Raw genomic sequence first — 20,235 nt, forward strand, 5'->3', positions numbered from 1 at the left:
AGTTTCTTTGTTGTAGCTGCCAGTAAGTAGTAACCGCTATTAAAATTACAATCCACAAAATGCTGTGGTCAGCACAGTGGCAAAAAAAAGTCTTGCAAGAAACAGGTTTGGTTATATCTTCCTATTACTCACTCTACAAAAGCAGAACTGAAAACTACTTGTGTTGCTATTAACACTTTGCCGTCTGCACGTCTCGTACAAATTGATTCGCTTGGCACCAGCAGCGCTAATTCAGATTACTTGCCTTGTCACTGGCCGTTCTTGACATTATCGAAAGATTATAAATTGTTGCATTTTACTAATCTCATCATTAGTTTTCATAAGTTCTCAACCCTGTTCCCCTACTTTCACGAAATTTCGAAGATATACATACATAAATAAATACAAAATTTGTTTGCTTCATTTTTTAATTGCATTGTCTTTGGTACTTAGTATTTCTCTTTCATATGATATGCAGCAAACAGTCTCCAAGATGTAATGCAACTCCACAAGACTTGCACATTAAGTTTTGTTTTTTTTGGGGGGGGGGGGGGGGGGGAGAGAAGATAAATGGCAGTTTCTTCATTTTCACTTATTCGTTTCGGAAATAAGTATTAGTTGGTGCTGTTTTATGTGACCGGAAAGTCTGTCGACTGGATCATGATGAAATGTACGCGATGTACTGGCAACCTCCAAGTTTTGCTCAGTAGCAGGTACATGGTCTTTTATCAACGAATCAGACACTTTCAACAAAAAAAATCATGATACCAGAGACTCATGTGGTCTGTATTGAAGTACTGACACGTACAGAATGCATTAAATAATGCACAATTAAAGAGGTACATGCAAACCTCTTTTGACCATTTTATGGTTCTTTTGTATGTAGTGTAATAAGTCAAATATTGGTCTGCCTGATCCACATCTTTCATGTATTTGATGTAGTGTAATACATTTTCATGTTTTTTATTGTGTAATTGGTTTTTCTACATTTTCTTTGAGTGTCAGTCAAAGTGGCATTATGAACTGCAGAGATCACTGGTATTGTTTTAGTTTTCGAAGCTCTCCATATCTGTGCGAGTAATTCACCTTTCCGCTTATGACAAGCTTTAACCACATTGACTTTTGCTCACTTTAATTTTTCCAGAAATCCTCTATTTTGCCGTATTGTTCCACAAACTCTTGTTTTCTGAGTAACTTCTCTGCAAGTTCTACACTGTTATAATAATTATCCATGTAGAGGTGATGCCTCTTTCCATAAGAAGGTGTCAAAGTTCCACGACCGTTATCGCTAAAGGGTGTCCAGCACCGGAATACATGTTGAATGCGGAAATGTATGCCGTACTCTAATCACACAGCATCTGAATGAGTATGCCATATTTCCTAATCTTCGGCGGATTGTAAACTTTAAAATTTAACCATCCATGCCACAGTATCAGTCCTTCATCAATTGAGAGGTTTTGACATAGATTGTAAGTTTCTTTAAACTTTTTGGACAAATAATCAGCTACAAATTGCACTTTGAAAAGCGGGTTGGCATTATCCAGTTTATTATTGTTGTCGGAAAAATGTAAAAATGATAATATTTGTCTGAATCAGTTGTGGGACATCGTTTTGCAAAATATTGGTGTATCTGCCAAAGGATTCATTGATCAATAATCATTGATCCTTGGGGATTTTTTTTTTTTCCATAAGGATAGCAAGCCCGAACCATTTTCTAAATTTGGGTCCCGTACGTCGACAAATTTGGCCTTTTTTCATCCAGTTTCCTTCCATTGCAATTTTGACTGTAGTACTTGTTGGTTGCGTTGCTAATATATTCAAATAGGTCATTCCCAATATATAATTCTACAATATCCTCGATGCTCTGAGTATCTCTGGGAAATATGTTTGGACCCAGAGATCCTTCAAATTTATTATTGGTACCTGGTAAATCAAAGTCTGACCACTGTGCACTGTCTTCTTCTTCTGATTCATCTGAATCAGTTGGCAACCGTAGCGTTCGCCAAATTCTTCCAACAATTCTGCTCCACTTTCATTTTTTTGATATCCATTGTCTTCTTCCCAATCCGCCAAGTCGTCCGGAATGTCAGACAAGATGTCCGCACATTCATTGTAAATAATCATATTGTCTCTTTCATCTGTCATGATGAAAGGGAACAAATACTTATAAAACCAAAAAACTTGTTGATGTGTGTAACTTATTGTTACACAAACAAAACACCAACCAAATGCAAAAGGTACTAAAATGCTGTCGCTGGCCACTGCGCGATGCTCTGCTCATGACACCACTGTGGTGTCACCAGCCACTGAGCAGTACTATGTATATGAGACCACTGTGGTGTCGCCGGATATTGACCGCTATTTCACACACGACACCGCTGTGGTGTCGCCAGACGGCATAGTGTTAACTATTAAATTCAACACATAAGAAATACAACACTCTTGTGGCATGTGAACAAAATATTCATAAATCATGCAATCTCAGGCAAAAGTTGCTAGATTAGTGGCTCTTCTAATGATCTGAAACCTATCCTTGTAAAAAAATGAATCTAATGTGAACAATACACAACACCATTGCAACTGTTCAAGCAAAACAGTGAGGAAAACCACACACACATACAGAAACACAGTCTCACACTGCTCACCATTGGGAAGTGATAATAACAGGTGGCACTTCCTCAACAATTTTTACAAGTCGCTCAACATCAGGCACTAACTGTGCAGATTTCCAACCCTGCTGTCTTCTGTAAACAAGCAGGTCACTTTTTTTGTTCTCTACACATTATTCTGCATTTATCAACATTAACTTTTGCAATTATGTATCTATGTGAGTATAGCTTATTCACAGAAATTCCCAAACAAAATGTGCATTAAGAAAGGCAAAACTGATTGAAGCTAAGCACACAGAAGCTTCTGTATGCCTACCAAGTAGCCTAGTACTGCTGTACACTTAAAAGCTTCATAATGAGCCTGTGGAACAAATGTTTTGTGTTATACTGCAGACTTTACAGGGCAGCCACTCCGGGAATCTGAATCATTGAATGTCTTTCCTCTTAGGTGAATACTCCACGCACATCAGGTGGGCAAATGTGACATCACATGCTTCATCAAAGATAGTGGAGCTGTATGTAGATTTTTGTGATCTTCAGTATGGTCAGAGAACTTGGAAGGCATCATATTAGATTTAATCATTTTTAGCTGAAGCTCATATTTGGAGGACTTTATATTATAAATTATGTCCTTTGTATGCCGTCTCAAAACACCAGCATTTGAATATCTCTTGAAAACACATCAGTAATGGTACAATTTGTTGTAATAAAATGATGAAAAAGGTCGTATGCATAGTTAAAGAATTTTTGCACTTCATTATTTGCATACAATAACTAGAGTTTTATGAAAGTATGCCTTTTCATGGTGATGGCAATTTTAAGGTTTATCTAATACATGTTGTTCTTGGTATGATTTGTTATAAAAATGTCAGGTAAAATCTTCAGGAGATTTAATTAGAAGTTCACTCTGGAGAAATGGATAAAGGTGTGGAGTTACAAAGTCTAACTCAATAGGGTCATGTCCAGCTGTTACCAAGCATTTTCCCCCCACCTCCACATTTCTTGTCAATTCTGACACTTTCTTATTAACTTAACAGGAATATGTTCAGTAATAATGTTAGACATATATAAGAGTGCACTCTCCCTCTCTCTCTCAGGTTTGAGTTGTCACTGTCAATAACTGACAAATTAAGAATGACACAGGCAAATACAATTAAATGTTGTAAAATAAATACCACTCAGAATAAAAAGCACAAAAAAAGACTGGATTTGAAAAAGAGTTAAAAGGTAACTTATCTCAGTTGCCAATAAAGTATAAAAGAAAATAGGAGATTTCTTTTCCAAACAAGAATGTCCTAAGTAAAAGCACATATTCAGGTGAAACATATTCGGACACCAATATAGAAATGTTCCTGCTGTTGTTTTTTTCTTGTTGTTTCAGTTACTGTCCAGTACAGAGGGATACATTTTTCTCACAGTGAATTGCAATTTTTCACACAAATCAGAACATACTTTGCACTACTAGCACATTTATTTACCACTGGGGAAGCTAATCAGTAAATGTTTCATATAAATACCAAGTATGAAATCAGCAGGATGTCATTTTCAAAGAATGAAAAGGCAGCACCAGTTTCCAACTGAAAATACAATGAGCTGTTTCTTTAATTCACCTGTTAGAATTGCTACCCAACCTCTCTAATTACAGACAAATTCTTGAAATTAATTTTCAGAGTTTCTAAAAATAAACTTGTGTTGTTGAGACACCTTAATTAATCCTACTGAATACATGTGTTATTTGATTCAATGCTGGTTGGATTCAACTCATTTTTTGCTCATAAATAAGCAAGAAGTCTTATTTTTAGGGTTCATGAGGATTAATAGAAAAAAATAGTTAGCACAACATTTTCAGAAGGTTCTGAACTGGTGTTTATGGTCTCAAGTGCTAGACTTCAGGCAATTTTGTTTTGCTCTATTCTTAATTACATGAAGGAGCTTTGACCACCAGCAGCAACATCCTTCCTGTGCTAACAGATCCTGCACTTCATAAATTCTGCAGTTCCAGTTCATGTTGCCAAGAACTCATCAACATGCAGGATTTCCTATGTGTCTCCAAAACATGTCGTCAATCTTTTTCCACATTACTTTACTGTAATACAGACCTCTTAATGATGATGTTGCAGTACAATCTTTCTTCCATAATACCATCATCATTTAACATAGTCCATGATTATAATTCCACACTGTTGTGCACAGATAACTTCAGTATTATTCACCGCAACTACTTGCCTTGTGACGCTAATTACTGCAAGTTCTACCACTATACAGCATTCACTATTACATGTGCTGCTTCACTTATCATGAGGGACAAAGACATTTTCACCAGCCCTTCCGAACAAGGCTATTAGCCTCTCACATTTTACATTTTTTTTTAAATGTAGCATTAACACTGAACAAAATATTTAAAAAACCAATGAAATGTACTTCCTCTCCTTTGAAACTGTATATCCAAAATAAATGTAAAAATTACCTTCTCTGTTCCACAAATACTGGAGCTTCCGAGTCACTTAACTCCAGGTCACTGTCAACATGCATCCTGTCTCCCCATGTAGCCTTTAGGTAGGATACTCTTCTCGCATGACGATCTTCTTCACCTATAAGATAACAATATGCTTATTCACCTAAATATATAAACGTAAGAAAATCTCAAGCGTCACTTTTGAAGTTAATTAAGGAAATTACCAGGCTGTAATGATAAAGTAGCCCAATAGTGACACAAATAAGCACAGTATAAGTCTACCCACTCAAGTGTTTAGTGGGAAACGAGTGGAAATTGTTATGGGGTACAGTCCAGCACCGGAACGCCAGTCGGAAATGAGAGAGCAGAGAGGGCTGTGAATAAGACGTCAGCCAATTGCACGCTGACCGACCACTCTCTATGACAACAATGCGACAGCTGCGGCTCCTGTACGAAGAGGACATAAGCGCCGTGCCGACTGGCTGTGACCCACTTCTACAGCATCAAGATAAGGCACTTCAAGACCGGTGACTTAGGAATTGTATATACTGAAGAGATTTCTTATTTGCAAGTTGCCATTTGTCTGTGACGCTTCTGTGTTATTGTCAAAGTTAAGTATTGTCATAGTTCATTTCGTAATAAAAATCATTAATACGATTTGTTTGAACTGTTGTACAGCAATCCGAGGCAGCAGGTTTCCTAGACACGCCACGTTAAACAAATAGGCAGGATTCAAAAAAAATTCCTTTGGTAAATCTTTCCAATACATTTTTCCCTATGCTACTTAATATTAAAACAAACACTGGCAGTAAAGTAGATGCAAATATCGGAAAGGGGCAGGAGAAAGAGAAGGGGGAGGGGGGGGGGGGGTGTGACAGTGAAATGCTGCTACTTAATGCCTGTTAGCACATGAAAAGTAACAGTATTCATTATGAAGAGGCCACTATTGATAAAGTCTTAGAAGACATAGACTCAGTTAGTGCAGTCATTTAGGTATTATGTGAGCCCAAGTAATAAGTATCAGTGACTTCTTACAACTGAGGGAGCAACAGCCAACCGCCTCCAGGACAAAATTTATTTTTTAAATTGATTTTTATCCTTTCCATTTACAACTTGTGTGAGTACAAAAACAAAATGGCAGTTTAATCATAGTTAATTTCTCAAGCTACCTAGAAAATAGTTTTCAACAGCTACTCTTTTTTTATGTACAAGGTCTGTCAGAAAAGTATCCGTTATGAACATCTGTTGGATCTGAATCTAGCACATTAGCATGAGCCAACCTTGAACTTTCGTTCACACGTGTGAATCTTTTCCCCACATGCTGATAGTGTCAGTTGGGGGCAAGCAGAAGATGAGTGAGATAGTGTGTAGCACTTGAATGGATTTCTCATTGCAAGGGAAATGACACAACAACTGGTGCAGTGCTACTGCATCAAATTTTGACAGAATCTGCGTGACAGCCAGGAGGAAACTATTCGGAAGATTGAGATGGCTTTCGGTGATGAAGCTACAGGCATCACACAGATTAAGGAGCAGTAAAACTGGTTTAAAGATAGCTGCACATCAGTGCAGAGTGAGCTACACTCCGGTAGGCTATCAATGTGCGCCAATAATCAGATCGTTGCCAAAGCAAACACTGTGGTGATGTGGGACTGTTGTGTCAATATCAAAAAAAGTTCCGACGAGGTGGGCATCAGCACTTTTTCGGCACATTCCATTGTGACTGAAGATTTGGCCATGAACAAGAACTGGCATATCAGTCGCAACAATGTTCCAGCACATTCATTCCTTGCACTTGATTCAGACTTTTTTGTGAAAAAAAAAAAAGTTTCCCAAGCTCCAACAGGCTCCTTATTCCTGATTAGCCCCCTGCAACTTCTGGCTGTTCCCCAAAATCAAGATGCCACTGAAAGAAATGCAATTTCAGACAAGAGAGGACATTATGGCAGCAACAATAGGCAAGTTAAACAGCATTCCGTAAGAGGCTTTTTCAGCGTGCTTCCAACAGGGCAATTCCACTGGGAGAAGTGTATGGAGTCCCAATGGAACTATTTTGATGGTGACTGGGTGTCCAGCGCTCCAGGTAAGTCTGCCTCCCCCCCTGCCAAAGATCGGATACTTTTCTAACAGACCTCATATATCTTGGCTATGAAGATGATCACATGAGTCACTGATTCATTATATTCTGCGAGCCTTACTGTTACAATCTGAGGACACAAACAGACACAGCATTAACCAGAAAGTTTAAGTTACTTAGTGCATTCTATGGTACAGATGTTCTTTCCTAATGAGGAAACCATTTTTCGAGATTACAATGGCATAATGCTTTGCCCGAATATGGATTGGCAAACATATAGATCTTTTTTTTTATAATTTTATTTTTGTGATTTAGGACTAAAAACTATGGCGATGTTCATATCTCCCGCAATCCTTTTGTGAGCTGTTATCTTGGTGGTGAGTAAAAACTAAGCAATTTTTTCTGACTTCGCAAGTGGTTACAGTAGTGACCTAACAGTGATGTCACACACAACCAGAGGTGGTAGGGCATTATGCCCAAAAGGTTTATAAAACCACTAAGTTGGTGGTAAGTATGCTTTCAAGGCCCACAAAGAACATACTAATTTTGTAGTAAGTGTACTTCTCTATCATCTTGAATAACTACCTTAGTGGTAAGTATTCTTCCCAGAAACCTAAAAACATTTAAAACAATATTAATTGGCAAGGTGAACCATTTTTCATGGCTCTAAACAAACAAACTGCAATTGGTGCAATAACTACCACAAGATGGCAGAAGTGTACAAAAGTGATAGGACATATTCCCATAAACACAGTGAAGAAATACAGTACAAACCTCATAGCCTGCAAAAGGGTTAAACATTATGAAACACCTATGACACATCAGACAACAAAGTATTTAAGCAGAGTTCTACATTTTCAATAGTAATAACATGATAACTGGCACACAATTCCTCAGCAACAATGCAACAATTAAAGAGTTGTATGCATCCATTTTGTGTGACAATATTTGTAGAACAAACACAAAATGTTACTCCACTGTACTAATTATATCCGTTCTGACTTTCACAATGCTAATAACTGGATGTAAATCAATTCTTCCTAGTACTTATTAAAATTAAAAAGTATTCATGAGTAAATTTCCACAAATACCTATTAGCTCTGTTGCTTTCTGCCTTCTGATGACAACAGGTACGTGAGGGCTAGGGTGGCCTGTGTTACCTTCAAAATAAAGGAAAAAAAAAACCCATAAGATCCTAAGTTAAGCAGTTCAGCACATTATTGTTGAACACTTGACAGAGGACAAATTAGCACACATAATAAAAAGTATAAATATTTTTCTTTCAGCCTATAATGATAAAATGAGACTTTTAGGTACAAGTTTAAATTATTTTGCTGACATGAATCACAATTTTTTTTCTGGCACATAATAAACATTTCCTGCCATAATCACTCTGAATCACATCTGCAACATCCATACCATTTAGTGGAAAAGATATTTCCAACCAGCTAGAATGGCAAGAGTGTATGGCACTGTTACCTGTTAACCTTAGAAAAATCCCAGTTTTTCTGCATTGTATCATTGTCTGATCTTCCACTGATGTGAACACAAAAGACTACCCATTTACAAGGTAGGGCAAAAATATGGACATACCACAAGAAATGCATGCTTGTAGTTAATTACAGATGCTTGCCAAGCTTGCAGGGGGCATTTTGTGTTTGATCACAAATGGAAGCAGTGGAATGTTCTCAATATGTTGCATCAGTTGTGGTCAGACAGTGTTCTGTGTAGAATTATGTCGAAGCTAAGTGAATTCGAACATGGGCAAATTGTTGGTGCTCACTTCCATAATCAAGACAGCCAAAGTGTCTGGCATTTCAAGAGGCACCATATTGAAGACTTCTGAAGATTTCCACCACATACAAGGAAAGCAGACAATTATCATCCACTAAATCACAAAAGGGATGAAAGTGTATGTTGAGTCCTCATGACAAATGATCACGAAGAGGATTGTGACGAAATATAAGGGAACAACAACTGCAAAAGTTATTGCAGAACTGAATGTTGCACTCAGAAACACTATCAGCCCCAAAACAATGCCCATAAGCTGGGAAAAGCCAAAAAACTTTGACTATGGAGCAATGGAAGAATGCCATCACATCAGATGAGTCCCATTTTATACTGTTTCCAACTTCTGGCACGATTTACATCTGGGATATGTCATACCAAGCCTACAACACAGACTGCTTGCTGCCGTATCTTGGTATTCCATGGGCCCTAATGTTATTACACTGCAAAATCACATCAATGCCAAGGATTATGCGACGATTTTGGCTGATCAGGTCCATCCTATGGTACTGTTCCCCAATCGTGATGCTGTGTTCCAAGATGACAGGGCCCTTGTTCAAACACTCGCATCATCCAAGACTGGTTCTGTGAGCAGGAGAATTAATTGCCACATCTCTCCTGGCCACCAAAGTCACTAGATCCCAAATGATGGAGCTTTTGCTGCCTACTTTGGAGAGAAGGGTGTGTGATAGCTATTTGTCTCCATATCATTACCTAAACTTTCCACTACTTTGCAGTGAGTACAGAATAAACCATACAGGACCTGTATTTATCCATTCTGAGATGACTAGGAAGCTGTTTTGAATGTCAACATTTTTCTACTATGTATTAAGCATGGCACTATGTTGGGTTTTTGTGTTTCCATATTTTTGCTCACCCGTGTATCTCATTAGATGACATCTGTGTCAACTAAACACAAACACCAGATTTACAATTTCAGTTTTTCTACCAATTTAACAATTAAATTTTAATCACAACAATCTGGTTGTGATTCTATCCACATTTAGTGAACAGCGTTATTCCCCACATACAATCCTCTCAAACCAGAGCTACTAGAAATACTGTATTAAATTTAATAAACTGAAAAAAGGCTTACATTACTTAAGCACCATCAAAGGATTCATCTATAAAAACACTCCCACCCAAATCCAACCATACTGCATTGACCTAACTATTGAACCAGAAATCATATGAAACAGGCCTTGGTACAATCTGCTTACTTATCCAAGCCACTAATTTTAAAAGGTCAATATACCTGTCACAAAGCTAGAATTATGTTGTCTTATGTAGTTATTCTTCAAGCATTTAAATACCTGATAAATAATATACTTTTACAAATGAATAATTAATTATATGTGGGGGTGCAGGCTTTTTAGGTTAATTTCACTGATGGAATCTTCTCAGGTTATCAGCCGAGTTGTGGCTTCATGTTGTTACAACATTTCAATGAGTTTCCAGTGCTTCAAAACATTGCAAGAACATGATGCCATGGTTCAAATGATAACCCAAGAAGATTTTATCACATACTTATATGTTGTACATTTTGATAAGTCAATATTTTATACTACAAATTATGAGACCAGTGGAAAATTTTGGGGAAAACACTGTCCTGTGGCAGGGTTTACATAATTTACTTTAAAATGGCAATGACAACTCAGGATTACCAACCCTTAAAAGAGAATCATGTTATAAAGGAAAACATAAGTCTGTGCATGCATGTTCTCTCTCTCTCTCTCTCTCTCTCTCTCTCTCTCTCTCTCTCTCTCTCTCTCTCTCTCTCTCTCCCTCCTCCCCTCCCCCCCACTTTCACTCATTCATATAACCACAAAAAATAATACTCTTTCATCTCTGGAGGTCATACACACACAGAAAACTGGCTGAACTTAATTCTTGGCTAGCAATCCATAATCCACTTTCATTGTTGGACTGCTAAACATATAAGCCACAGCAAGCCCATGCATGCAACCAGCACTTTTACAGTAACTTAATAAAAAATACTGCATGCACTTCCTGACTAATGCACAGCACTGAATGACTTTCATGCAATACTAATTGAGTACTCCACAACTATTACACTATGGCAATGTCAGGGAGTTTCGCTTCCCAAGATTTATACACAAAATTTTGGTTAGAGCACATTTGTAAATATGCTACAGCACATGACTGGATTGAGTGGCTGTACCACAGATGACAGGCACTAAGACAAGGACGTGAAATAGAATTATTTCCTACTGTTGGGAGTACACCTCCGTCATTAATCATATATAACATACACCACGAAATTCTTTCTGCAAGCAAATTAAGTTTCGTACACAGAACTCAAATTAAAATTTTGTCAGTGCAACAGTACGTAACACTTTTAAAACTGTATTATAAACCATATTAAAGACTTTGTTCTGCATTGTATTCAGATCTACCCCCCAAACTTTTTTTTCTTTAATCTATTAGACTGCTTTACCTTAACAAATGCATGTGCCATACACCACATTCGAACAGAAATGAGGTAAATTATACCTCTAACTTTTCTTTTTCTGTCAGTACTAAAGGCTCTGTCTTCATTTAAACGATTAGTTTTGAAAATTTTGTGCAAGCCTACCAGATGACCAACATAAATTAGGTTCTGGCCATTGCTCAGTGTTAGTAAGGCAACTTAATACTCGGAATGCATGCATCTGTACAAACTGTAACAACAGCTACAAGCCCCAACCTTTGACTGCATCTCCCTCAGCTGCCGGAGCACCTGGACCCATTTCTGCAGGACGTGCAGGATTGGGTATATCTAACTGAGTAGGTCGAGGAGGGGATATTTGAGAACACACAGAAGAGACTACAGGATGTCCTCCCTCCTTCTCGGTCACAGACTGTGGTGTCTGGTGTGTTATGAGCCTGTTGGGTCGTTCTGGTAGCAAAATACACATAAGCACAAGCATAAAATAAACAAGGTTAACTAAAGAAAATAAATTAACACATGTACAAAGTGCTATCAAAAAAATTCTGAAACTGTGGGTGCAGTGAAGGCACTATCAATAACTGTGTGCTAAAGGCAAATAACTCTACTGCAGCTATCTCAGTTATAGCCTTTCTTTTTCATTCATGCATTTTTATTGTTCTGCATACACACTGTTCATAGTTTTCGACGAGACTGTGAACATGTGATGTTACCTATCACAAATCATGCGGGAGAATTGAAAATGAATGAAGTGGTGTATCTGCTTAGCTGAGAATTCAATGAGAAAGGATGGATAAAAATATTTTGTTTAGTTTTGCGTGTACTGGAGCTTTCCTTGTACACTTACTCTGTTAAAAAACTGAAAGTTAAATAAAACTGCTATGCTTTTGTGAGAGCTATGCTGAGAATGACATGTTGAAACAATTACATGCAGAAATTCAACAAAAAATTACGTACTTAAAGAATAGCATTGCAAAAGCACCAAAAGCTGCTGTTATGCATATTTATTTATCGACAACCGGCTTTGGTCAAATGGCTATCTTCAAGTCAAAGGTATCATTAAATCAGGTTAAAGGAATGATCCTTGACATTAAATACACAATTATCAGTTGCAGCATCTGCCTTTTAATCTGATGTAATGATATTCATGATGAAAATCATTCCTTGACCAAAGCTAGTTCTCTCTCTCTCTCTCTCTCTCTCTCTCTCTCACACACACACACACACACACACACACACACACAACAGCAGCTTTTGGTGGTTTTGCAATGCCTTTCATTAAGCACATTGAAGCAGTGCAGCACTGTTTACAAAGAATAAAGAATTATTTAACTTCATTTTACAAAGACATGTGATACATCCAGAAACAAAATTATGCCACTCAGAATTTAAGAAAAACTATTTCACAGAATCACATCACAAACGATAAGGCAGCACTTTGTGTTTACTCAGAGACTACAGACATATCAAATAATACAGAAGAAAAATATAGCTTTTTTCTTATGTATATTATGTTGTACAATGTCTCAGAGGTACACTGGCACAAATTTATATAAATAACTGGAGGGTAGACCTGATCATAATGAGAATTTAGACAAATTGCTCATCTTATCAAAAATTTTCAAAAATTTTCAAAATATTCTTCATCAATCAGTACAGATAATGGGTGAAAGAGAAGGAAATGTGGCAGTGGCATACCTCTCATCAGTGTCTCATGAAAAAACAAAGACATGTAATACTGTTTATAGTGAGCCTTCCATCACTTGACACTGTGAATGTCAGTGTTTCCATCCCCCACTACCAACACCACATGTATAGGTTATGTGCCAACAGCTGAGTTTCACAATTACAGTTGCAACTAACAACAGCACAAAAAACAACACTATACCGCACAAACATCTATCAAAAGTAGTATGATATGCCAGTAACCATTTGACACAATTCACCAAAGACTGATATTGACACTACCTCAATATGAGCATTTATGAACACTGATCCCAACATTAAAGTATCATTGAGTGACAAGTGAGAGAAGTAGTTTAAAATGATTTAACATTCCAATAGCACATATGAGTGCAGAATTTCTGGAAATACTGGAATCAAGAAATAAAAATAAAAGAATAATGTGCAATGAATTGTAGATAGTGAAATGATTTTGTAGAAACATTGATATGAAAAATCTGTAAAATCATTTAAAGAAAGTCTAGTGGTGACAATGCAGTGAAAGCTTTTGCAATGGTGTAGGAAAAACAATTTGTTTTCCCAATGGCATTGGAAATGTTTGCATTTTTAGTGGAAAGGTTATGGTGGATGTGTGAATTTTTAAAATATATGGTCAAAATGTGCAGAACACATGGATAAAGAAACATATATACAAGCAACCAGGAAAAATAAAAAGAGGAAGCAAGTCTATTTTGAGAAACCCAAAAATGCTACAAGCACTCTCAACTTCTCTGAAGTGACATCTTAATACACATGGTAAATGTAAACAACTAAACAATCTTAACTATAATCATACCTGTACCAAATGGTGTCCTCACAGCAGCCAAGTAAGAATCCTGTCTAACAGCACGATGTCGAGGTGGCTCCTCTCCAGCATCCCATTCCAAGTTTCTATCCTTGTCATTAATGTCCTTGTTCTGTTCTTGAATTCTGTCCCACAGCTTCTCTCTATCCCTTTCACAACTACGGCCCCTTGCTGCCTCATCTTCCCATCTTGGTGAAGCTGTTGCCATTCGATTTCGAGCTGCAGCAGCCCACGATTCAGCAGAGTTGGACCGTGCACGTAAGCGCACAAGTGGCTCATGACTAGGTGGTTCTGTGAAGGGGGCAGAAAAAAAGTACATTTTATCTCTCACGAAACAGAAGGAAAAGTTTTGTTACATAGATGAATGAATTATACAAATTTCTTGAAATTTTGTTTCGAGACAAAATATCAAATAAAAAATTGAGTTCAGACACACATACAATGTGCAGTCTAATTCTGAGAAGTTAATGGGTGTTTTATTATTGTCAGCTGATGGCGAGTTCCCTTGTACAACCAGTTGCTACATATGAATCAGAAATGTGGACAATGACAGAAGCAAATATGAAAAATCTAAGGTAATTTGAAAGAAAAACCATGCAAAAAATTTATGGATGTGAGAGCTTATACAAGGGAAAGACATCATTAAATTTATTAAATCTCAAAGAATAAGCTGGTCACGGCATATGGAGAGGATAACAGAGGACAGGATGCCAAAATGAATCATGAAAGGCAGGTTGTATTCCAACAGAAGGAAGGACTGACCAAGAGCTAGATGGCTGAACAATGTGTTGGTTGACATTACCAAGATGGGGATCTGAGGATGGAAGAGGAAAGCAGAGAACAGAGTTGTAAGGGGAAAGGAAAGTTGATGAGGCCAAGTCCCATCAAGAGCTGTACTGCCAAAAAATAAGGAGCTGATTGTGAGGTAGCACTCCAACAAGCTGCTGAGGGAAATCTGAACCACTTCAGAGACCACTATAGTGTGAAAATTTAATAGAATACACATACTACGCAGAAGACAGGTCAGCCTTTCACTTTGATCACTACTACATACTGAAGAGTGTGATTGTGACACACACCTAATAATCCAAAATCTCTTACCTCACATACTCAATTATCATTGTAAGATGGTGTGTGTGTGTGAGTGAGAGACAGAGAGAGAGAGAGAGAGAGAGAGAGAGAGAGAGAGAGAGACATTGTTTTTATGTTCATGTGTTGTTTCAGTTCTGAAGGAGGATCCATCCAAAAGCTAGCAGAGTTTTTAGTTAGTTTGTGTGTGTTTCAATCACTACAGCCACAATTATAAGTTCATTTCTTTCATTACTTATATTCCAAAAAGGGCCTTCCACTAGTAAACGGCACCCTTCTGTTTCCCTACATTATTCTAAAACGTTATTTTGATGTTCAGATTGTCTGATCACACGAAAAGTGAAGAAAAAAATCTGCACCATCATTGTATTTTAGTTGCATATATTGAACTACAAATTTCAGTGGGGAACATGTAATTCACTCATTACACAAGAACAACAATTACAGCTGTATCCCTGTTCGGCCTTTATCACACTTCACTTCAAAAGCATGTATACAGTGTAAAACAACACATATGACAATGAAATCTACTTTTAACCACATCACTGGAATTAGTGTGGTGGTAAGAATAACGATTCGTGTAAATAAGACGTATGAATTAGTGACGCACAGATGAAACTGGTGATGATATAAATTATTTTCAGAATAGGGTCACTGTGAAAGAATGTAATACTAGTGAACAAGAGAGTCTAAAATATATCCACCTTTAACTTTATACAAAATTATTTTCCATATTATACTTAGTAAGTGAAGATTTAAAGTTTAACAACCGATTTTTTAAATTTTGAAATATACGAAAATCATTGTCAGTGCACTGCTGTCCAGAAACAGTTTTGGTTTTACACACACACACACACACACACACACACACACACACACACACAGAGAGAGAGAGAGAGAGAGAGAGAGAGAGAATTTATCACCATGCATTACGTGCTTACATTCTAACACAACATGCAGCTCTTAGTGAGAATACAAATGCAAATCACAGTTACTGCATAACATTGAAAAACCTACAGTATTAGTAGAAACTGACAAGTTTTTACTGGAAACTGAGAAGAAAGTTAATTACAGGTCTAGTGGTTCATGTCACTGAGTAGAAGTCCAGAAATTCCAAGTATAATCTCAGTTTTCCTATGATTTTGGAGAAGTCTTTTTGCTCTGATAATCGAAGGTCTCAGAAATGATCAGTCTCCATATCACAGTGTCAGTGCTTCATTAAGGGTAGTAGATATAATTAAGAAGTGTCAATTTATCTTTGTGACAGAACTGCCCCTGAAAACTGGAGAATTAGCATCTGTCAAAGACTTGGGGTGGTAGAAGGCAATGGAAACCAATGCATTACAATTACAGCATTTATGTACAGCATATGCAGTCTTCTCAATCTGTGTCTCATAAGAAATAGCTTCCTTTTCCTATGCTAAATTTAGATTATATGAGATTACTGAAAGGAAACGAGAAAGAGGGAAATTACTTCAAGCACAGGATCTAATGCGTAATTTATCAATTGCTGTGGTGAAAATTTTCTGGATCTATAATAAATTTGAGAAACTGTAATGCACAAAAATCTTGGTTTTCAATTAAATCACCTTGAATAATCAATGACAGACCTATTATTCTGAGAATTCCAATAAATTCATACTGAACCCATCCGTGCCACATTCAATGCTCATATCACTTAATGAATACACGGAAATAGGAAAAATATCTCATGAATTTCTTAGCTTTCTTAGGTATTCAATAATAGAAAAGACAAATGGCAGATCACTCTGCCTAAGGCAATACGCAGAGAAAAATCCATGAAATGAAATGGAATAATTAAAAAAAGAAAAGAAAACAGAAGACAAAGCGTATCAGAAATATGCAATGGCCTGAAAGGCATATGCTGGTGACATCACAAATTGTGATTATAACCTAGTAACTATGAAAAGGAAGTCAAAGATAAATAGAATTAAAAAATACTATACCAGAAAGTAACACTGACAAATTGAGTAATGTACTTTGAAATTATTGAAACTGATACCCACCAGACTGAGCACAACACTTCCCACAATTTAACCAAAAATGAAGTTTAGTATGTAAAAAATAGAAATAATTTAGGCCAGAGAATCCATTGTTGATGTATGATACATACAGACAAAAGCACATGTACATAACTGTGGGAATAAAAAATAGTGGAAACAAATCTGACAAACAGCATAAAAAAATACAAATTTCAGAACTGATAAGAGAGAACTGTTGAGAAAGTAGAGAATACTGTCTTGTGGAGGAAGAAAAAGCTGACATGGAAGAAATAAGAGATTCAGTTTTACAATTATACAGTCCTGGAAAATATGAAGCCAAGCATTATAGATAAAATACCTTCCAAAACAGACACAGAGTGATACTAGACCCACATTGTTAGTCAATCTTGCAACCAAAATCTATGAAAGAGGGACACACTATTATCTTGCTACCACAGTGTGTAAAAATCTAGGGATTGGCAGAATTCTTACAATAAATAAATATAATGAAGATGTCAAAAACAATTAAGACAGGTCAGTGATTTATTATCACTGCTATTTAACTTTTACACCATAGATGCAAATAAAGGAGTGAATAAAAATTCAAATGTGGATTAAAGTAACTGGTGGATTACAGCAGGAGGAGGCAACCAGTAGATTAACTACTAAGTTGAATGTACAGGCTACTTAACAGCACTTTAAACAAGGGACACAAGAAATGAATGAAAATCAGAGGTAAGAACACCAATCATCAAAACAACATACTTTTTTTTAAAAACACAGCGTTGACTAGTAATAAGTCTTCTGTGATTAAGTTTGCCTGTTATACGCACATGGGAAGTAGAAATTGAAGAGGTACTAGTGACATAATGAGTGACAAAAAATGGATCATGGCAAATCCTTCCTCAGGACATGGAACCACAAGTAAGGTTGGCTGATCGTACTTTCATCAACACCCCACCCTCCTCCCCCCTCCCACTCCCAAAGTAACTATACAGCTATGTATTGCAAGCTGTGAACAGCCAGTCAAATGTTCTCTCCATGAAGCACTATACCAAATGACCCATCGTCTGTAACCTAAAAAGATGTCCAATTTGTTCAGCCTGTTGTGATTACATGGCAAACTAATACAAATGACACCAGACTCAACAGAAGCAAACTTCAATTTTTACTAAGCATGAGAAAAGAGACCATTAACAGCAAACACAAACATTATGTATACTGACTGTTATATCATATTAAATTGACACAGAAAAAAACAACAGATAGGGCATTCCAGTGGCCATACATTAGAACACAGGTACAGGGAATTTCAAAAGCTGTTTCTCATGACAATTCTAGCACAGGACACTCTGTGTTAAATGTTAGGTGACACACTTGATACCTGGAGCAACATTAAACTGCTTGAAATCACAAGGAGGTTCACAGTGTAGCTTTGTACTGCCTACTAAAATCATACGGTTGCCTGAGACCCCCGTGTTGATTAATTCACCGTCTTTCTTCTTCTTAGAGAGTTCTATGCATAGAACAAGACATCATGTAAATTGAGAATCAGATTTCATACTTAAAACAACACAAAATGTATTCAACTATTGCCACATAATTGAATAATAATGCCATTTTACTCACTCATAATATTTAATCAGAAAAGCTGACTATTTTAAACTATTAGAATTTAGAATGGACATGAAAGTATTTAAAGTGTGTCACAGATACTATATTTAAAATGAGTTGAGTGTCTATCATTGCTATCAGTGAAGAGTCAACAGTCAAAAGAATTAACATAGTATAGTTAATTTCCTTCATTGAGAGATATGAGAATTATTTCAAGAAGACAAGTACAAGTCACTACTTAAATTTAAGATAAAAATTTTACAGACATGGTTCACTCTTCCTTAAAACCATCTAGCAAGTATAATATTATTCGGAAGCCTGTGTTCTCAAAGGGCTTTAAACAGAAATGAGAAAATTAAATGACAAAACCCCATGAAACTAGAAATCTTCATTATGCCTCATCTGCCTTTACCATATACAGATATTTTAATTTCTTCAGCTACAAAATTTTTGAGTTTTATAAAAAAGAAATCAAGTTGAACAACTAAATGTCCAAATTTATTATAAGTAGGGACAGGAAAACTTCATGTAAATGATAAAATTAAAGATAACACAAAACTTGTGATTTTTAGTGACCTATGGCAAAACAGACAGTTTTAATGAAAGGTTACTAACTTTGGCATTTTCCCTATACATGTGTACAAATGTCTTGAATTTAAGGGCAGCAATTTACTAATATTGATAACTGATAATCGCTGAATGCTGCTGAATTTTGACTGTTTTCTCAACACTGAGAATTGTGTATAGTCTTAACAGTCTATTTCCTGAGAAAAACGATGGCCTCAGTAGCTATAAATAAGAAAGCAACCATAAACTCTCTGCTTCAAAAGATCTCTGTCCCAGCAACAGTTTCAGTAGCTGACATGAAATTTCCTGACACATTTGAATCTATCATAAAAAAGTTACACAATTTTGAGAATGTAATAGAATAAATCAATTAAACTAGATATTTCCATAATAAGCAAGTGTAAATATGAAAAACACTAAATATGGATGTCACTTTTCTTGTGCAAACACGGTGTCTGATAAACATTCAATGTAATTTAGGCCCTAGTCTATGCAACAAATCACAAAGACACCACAAATGTCATTCATGAAAAAGTAAAGATAATATTGCATTAATATTGATATAAATGTTCTTGTCTTCTGTTTTACAATCAGAAACAAATTTGCAAGAGATCACTGAATGGGCGCTGTGCTGATTTATGCATTTGTGAAACTAAGTGCCGTATTTGGCACATTACAAAAATATGTAGTTTAACTGATGCACCAGATTAGAGGTCACTCCAAACAGCATTGTTTTTGTTATTATTTGTTGGGCAAAAATATCGGGAAACCCAATATTACCATATAAAACCATTACTGCTTTTCCACATTAAAATTGAAGCTTCATTATTGAGGGAGAATGAATTTTTGGAGAATTGAGAAATATGAAGGGTCGAATACTTCAAGCAGAGGTGAAGAAAACACCAGTTTGCACCTTCAAATTAAGCTAGCAACTCTTATGGCCACAGATCCAAATAATCAATGTCCATCATTCTAACTTTTTGTTTCAGTCATGAGGTGATAAAGAGTTCAATTAATATTAACATGGCAAAAAGATTTCTGTGTACCTAGAACCTCATTACTTAGCGGAAAAGCAACT

The 20,235-nt window shown here is 36.5% G+C and overlaps 1 protein-coding gene across 1 annotated transcript in view; it reads right to left on the reverse strand.

Annotated features, from left to right (window-relative positions):
* LOC124606066 overlaps nucleotides 1-20,235 on the reverse strand; it is a gene marked incomplete at its 5' end in the record, with an annotated part of 619,082 nt that overhangs the window by 89,223 nt on the left and 509,624 nt on the right. The window contains 6 exons of the mRNA XM_047138029.1: nucleotides 2,625-2,723; nucleotides 5,056-5,179; nucleotides 8,212-8,280; nucleotides 11,616-11,807; nucleotides 13,876-14,175; nucleotides 18,361-18,492. Of these exons, the coding sequence (XP_046993985.1) occupies nucleotides 2,625-2,723; nucleotides 5,056-5,179; nucleotides 8,212-8,280; nucleotides 11,616-11,807; nucleotides 13,876-14,175; nucleotides 18,361-18,492 (916 nt within the window). The remainder of the gene's footprint in view (nucleotides 1-2,624; nucleotides 2,724-5,055; nucleotides 5,180-8,211; nucleotides 8,281-11,615; nucleotides 11,808-13,875; nucleotides 14,176-18,360; nucleotides 18,493-20,235) is intronic.

The sequence above is a fragment of the Schistocerca americana genome, chromosome 3 (genome assembly GCF_021461395.2).
Source record: "Schistocerca americana isolate TAMUIC-IGC-003095 chromosome 3, iqSchAmer2.1, whole genome shotgun sequence".
Taxonomy (NCBI): domain Eukaryota; kingdom Metazoa; phylum Arthropoda; class Insecta; order Orthoptera; family Acrididae; genus Schistocerca; species Schistocerca americana.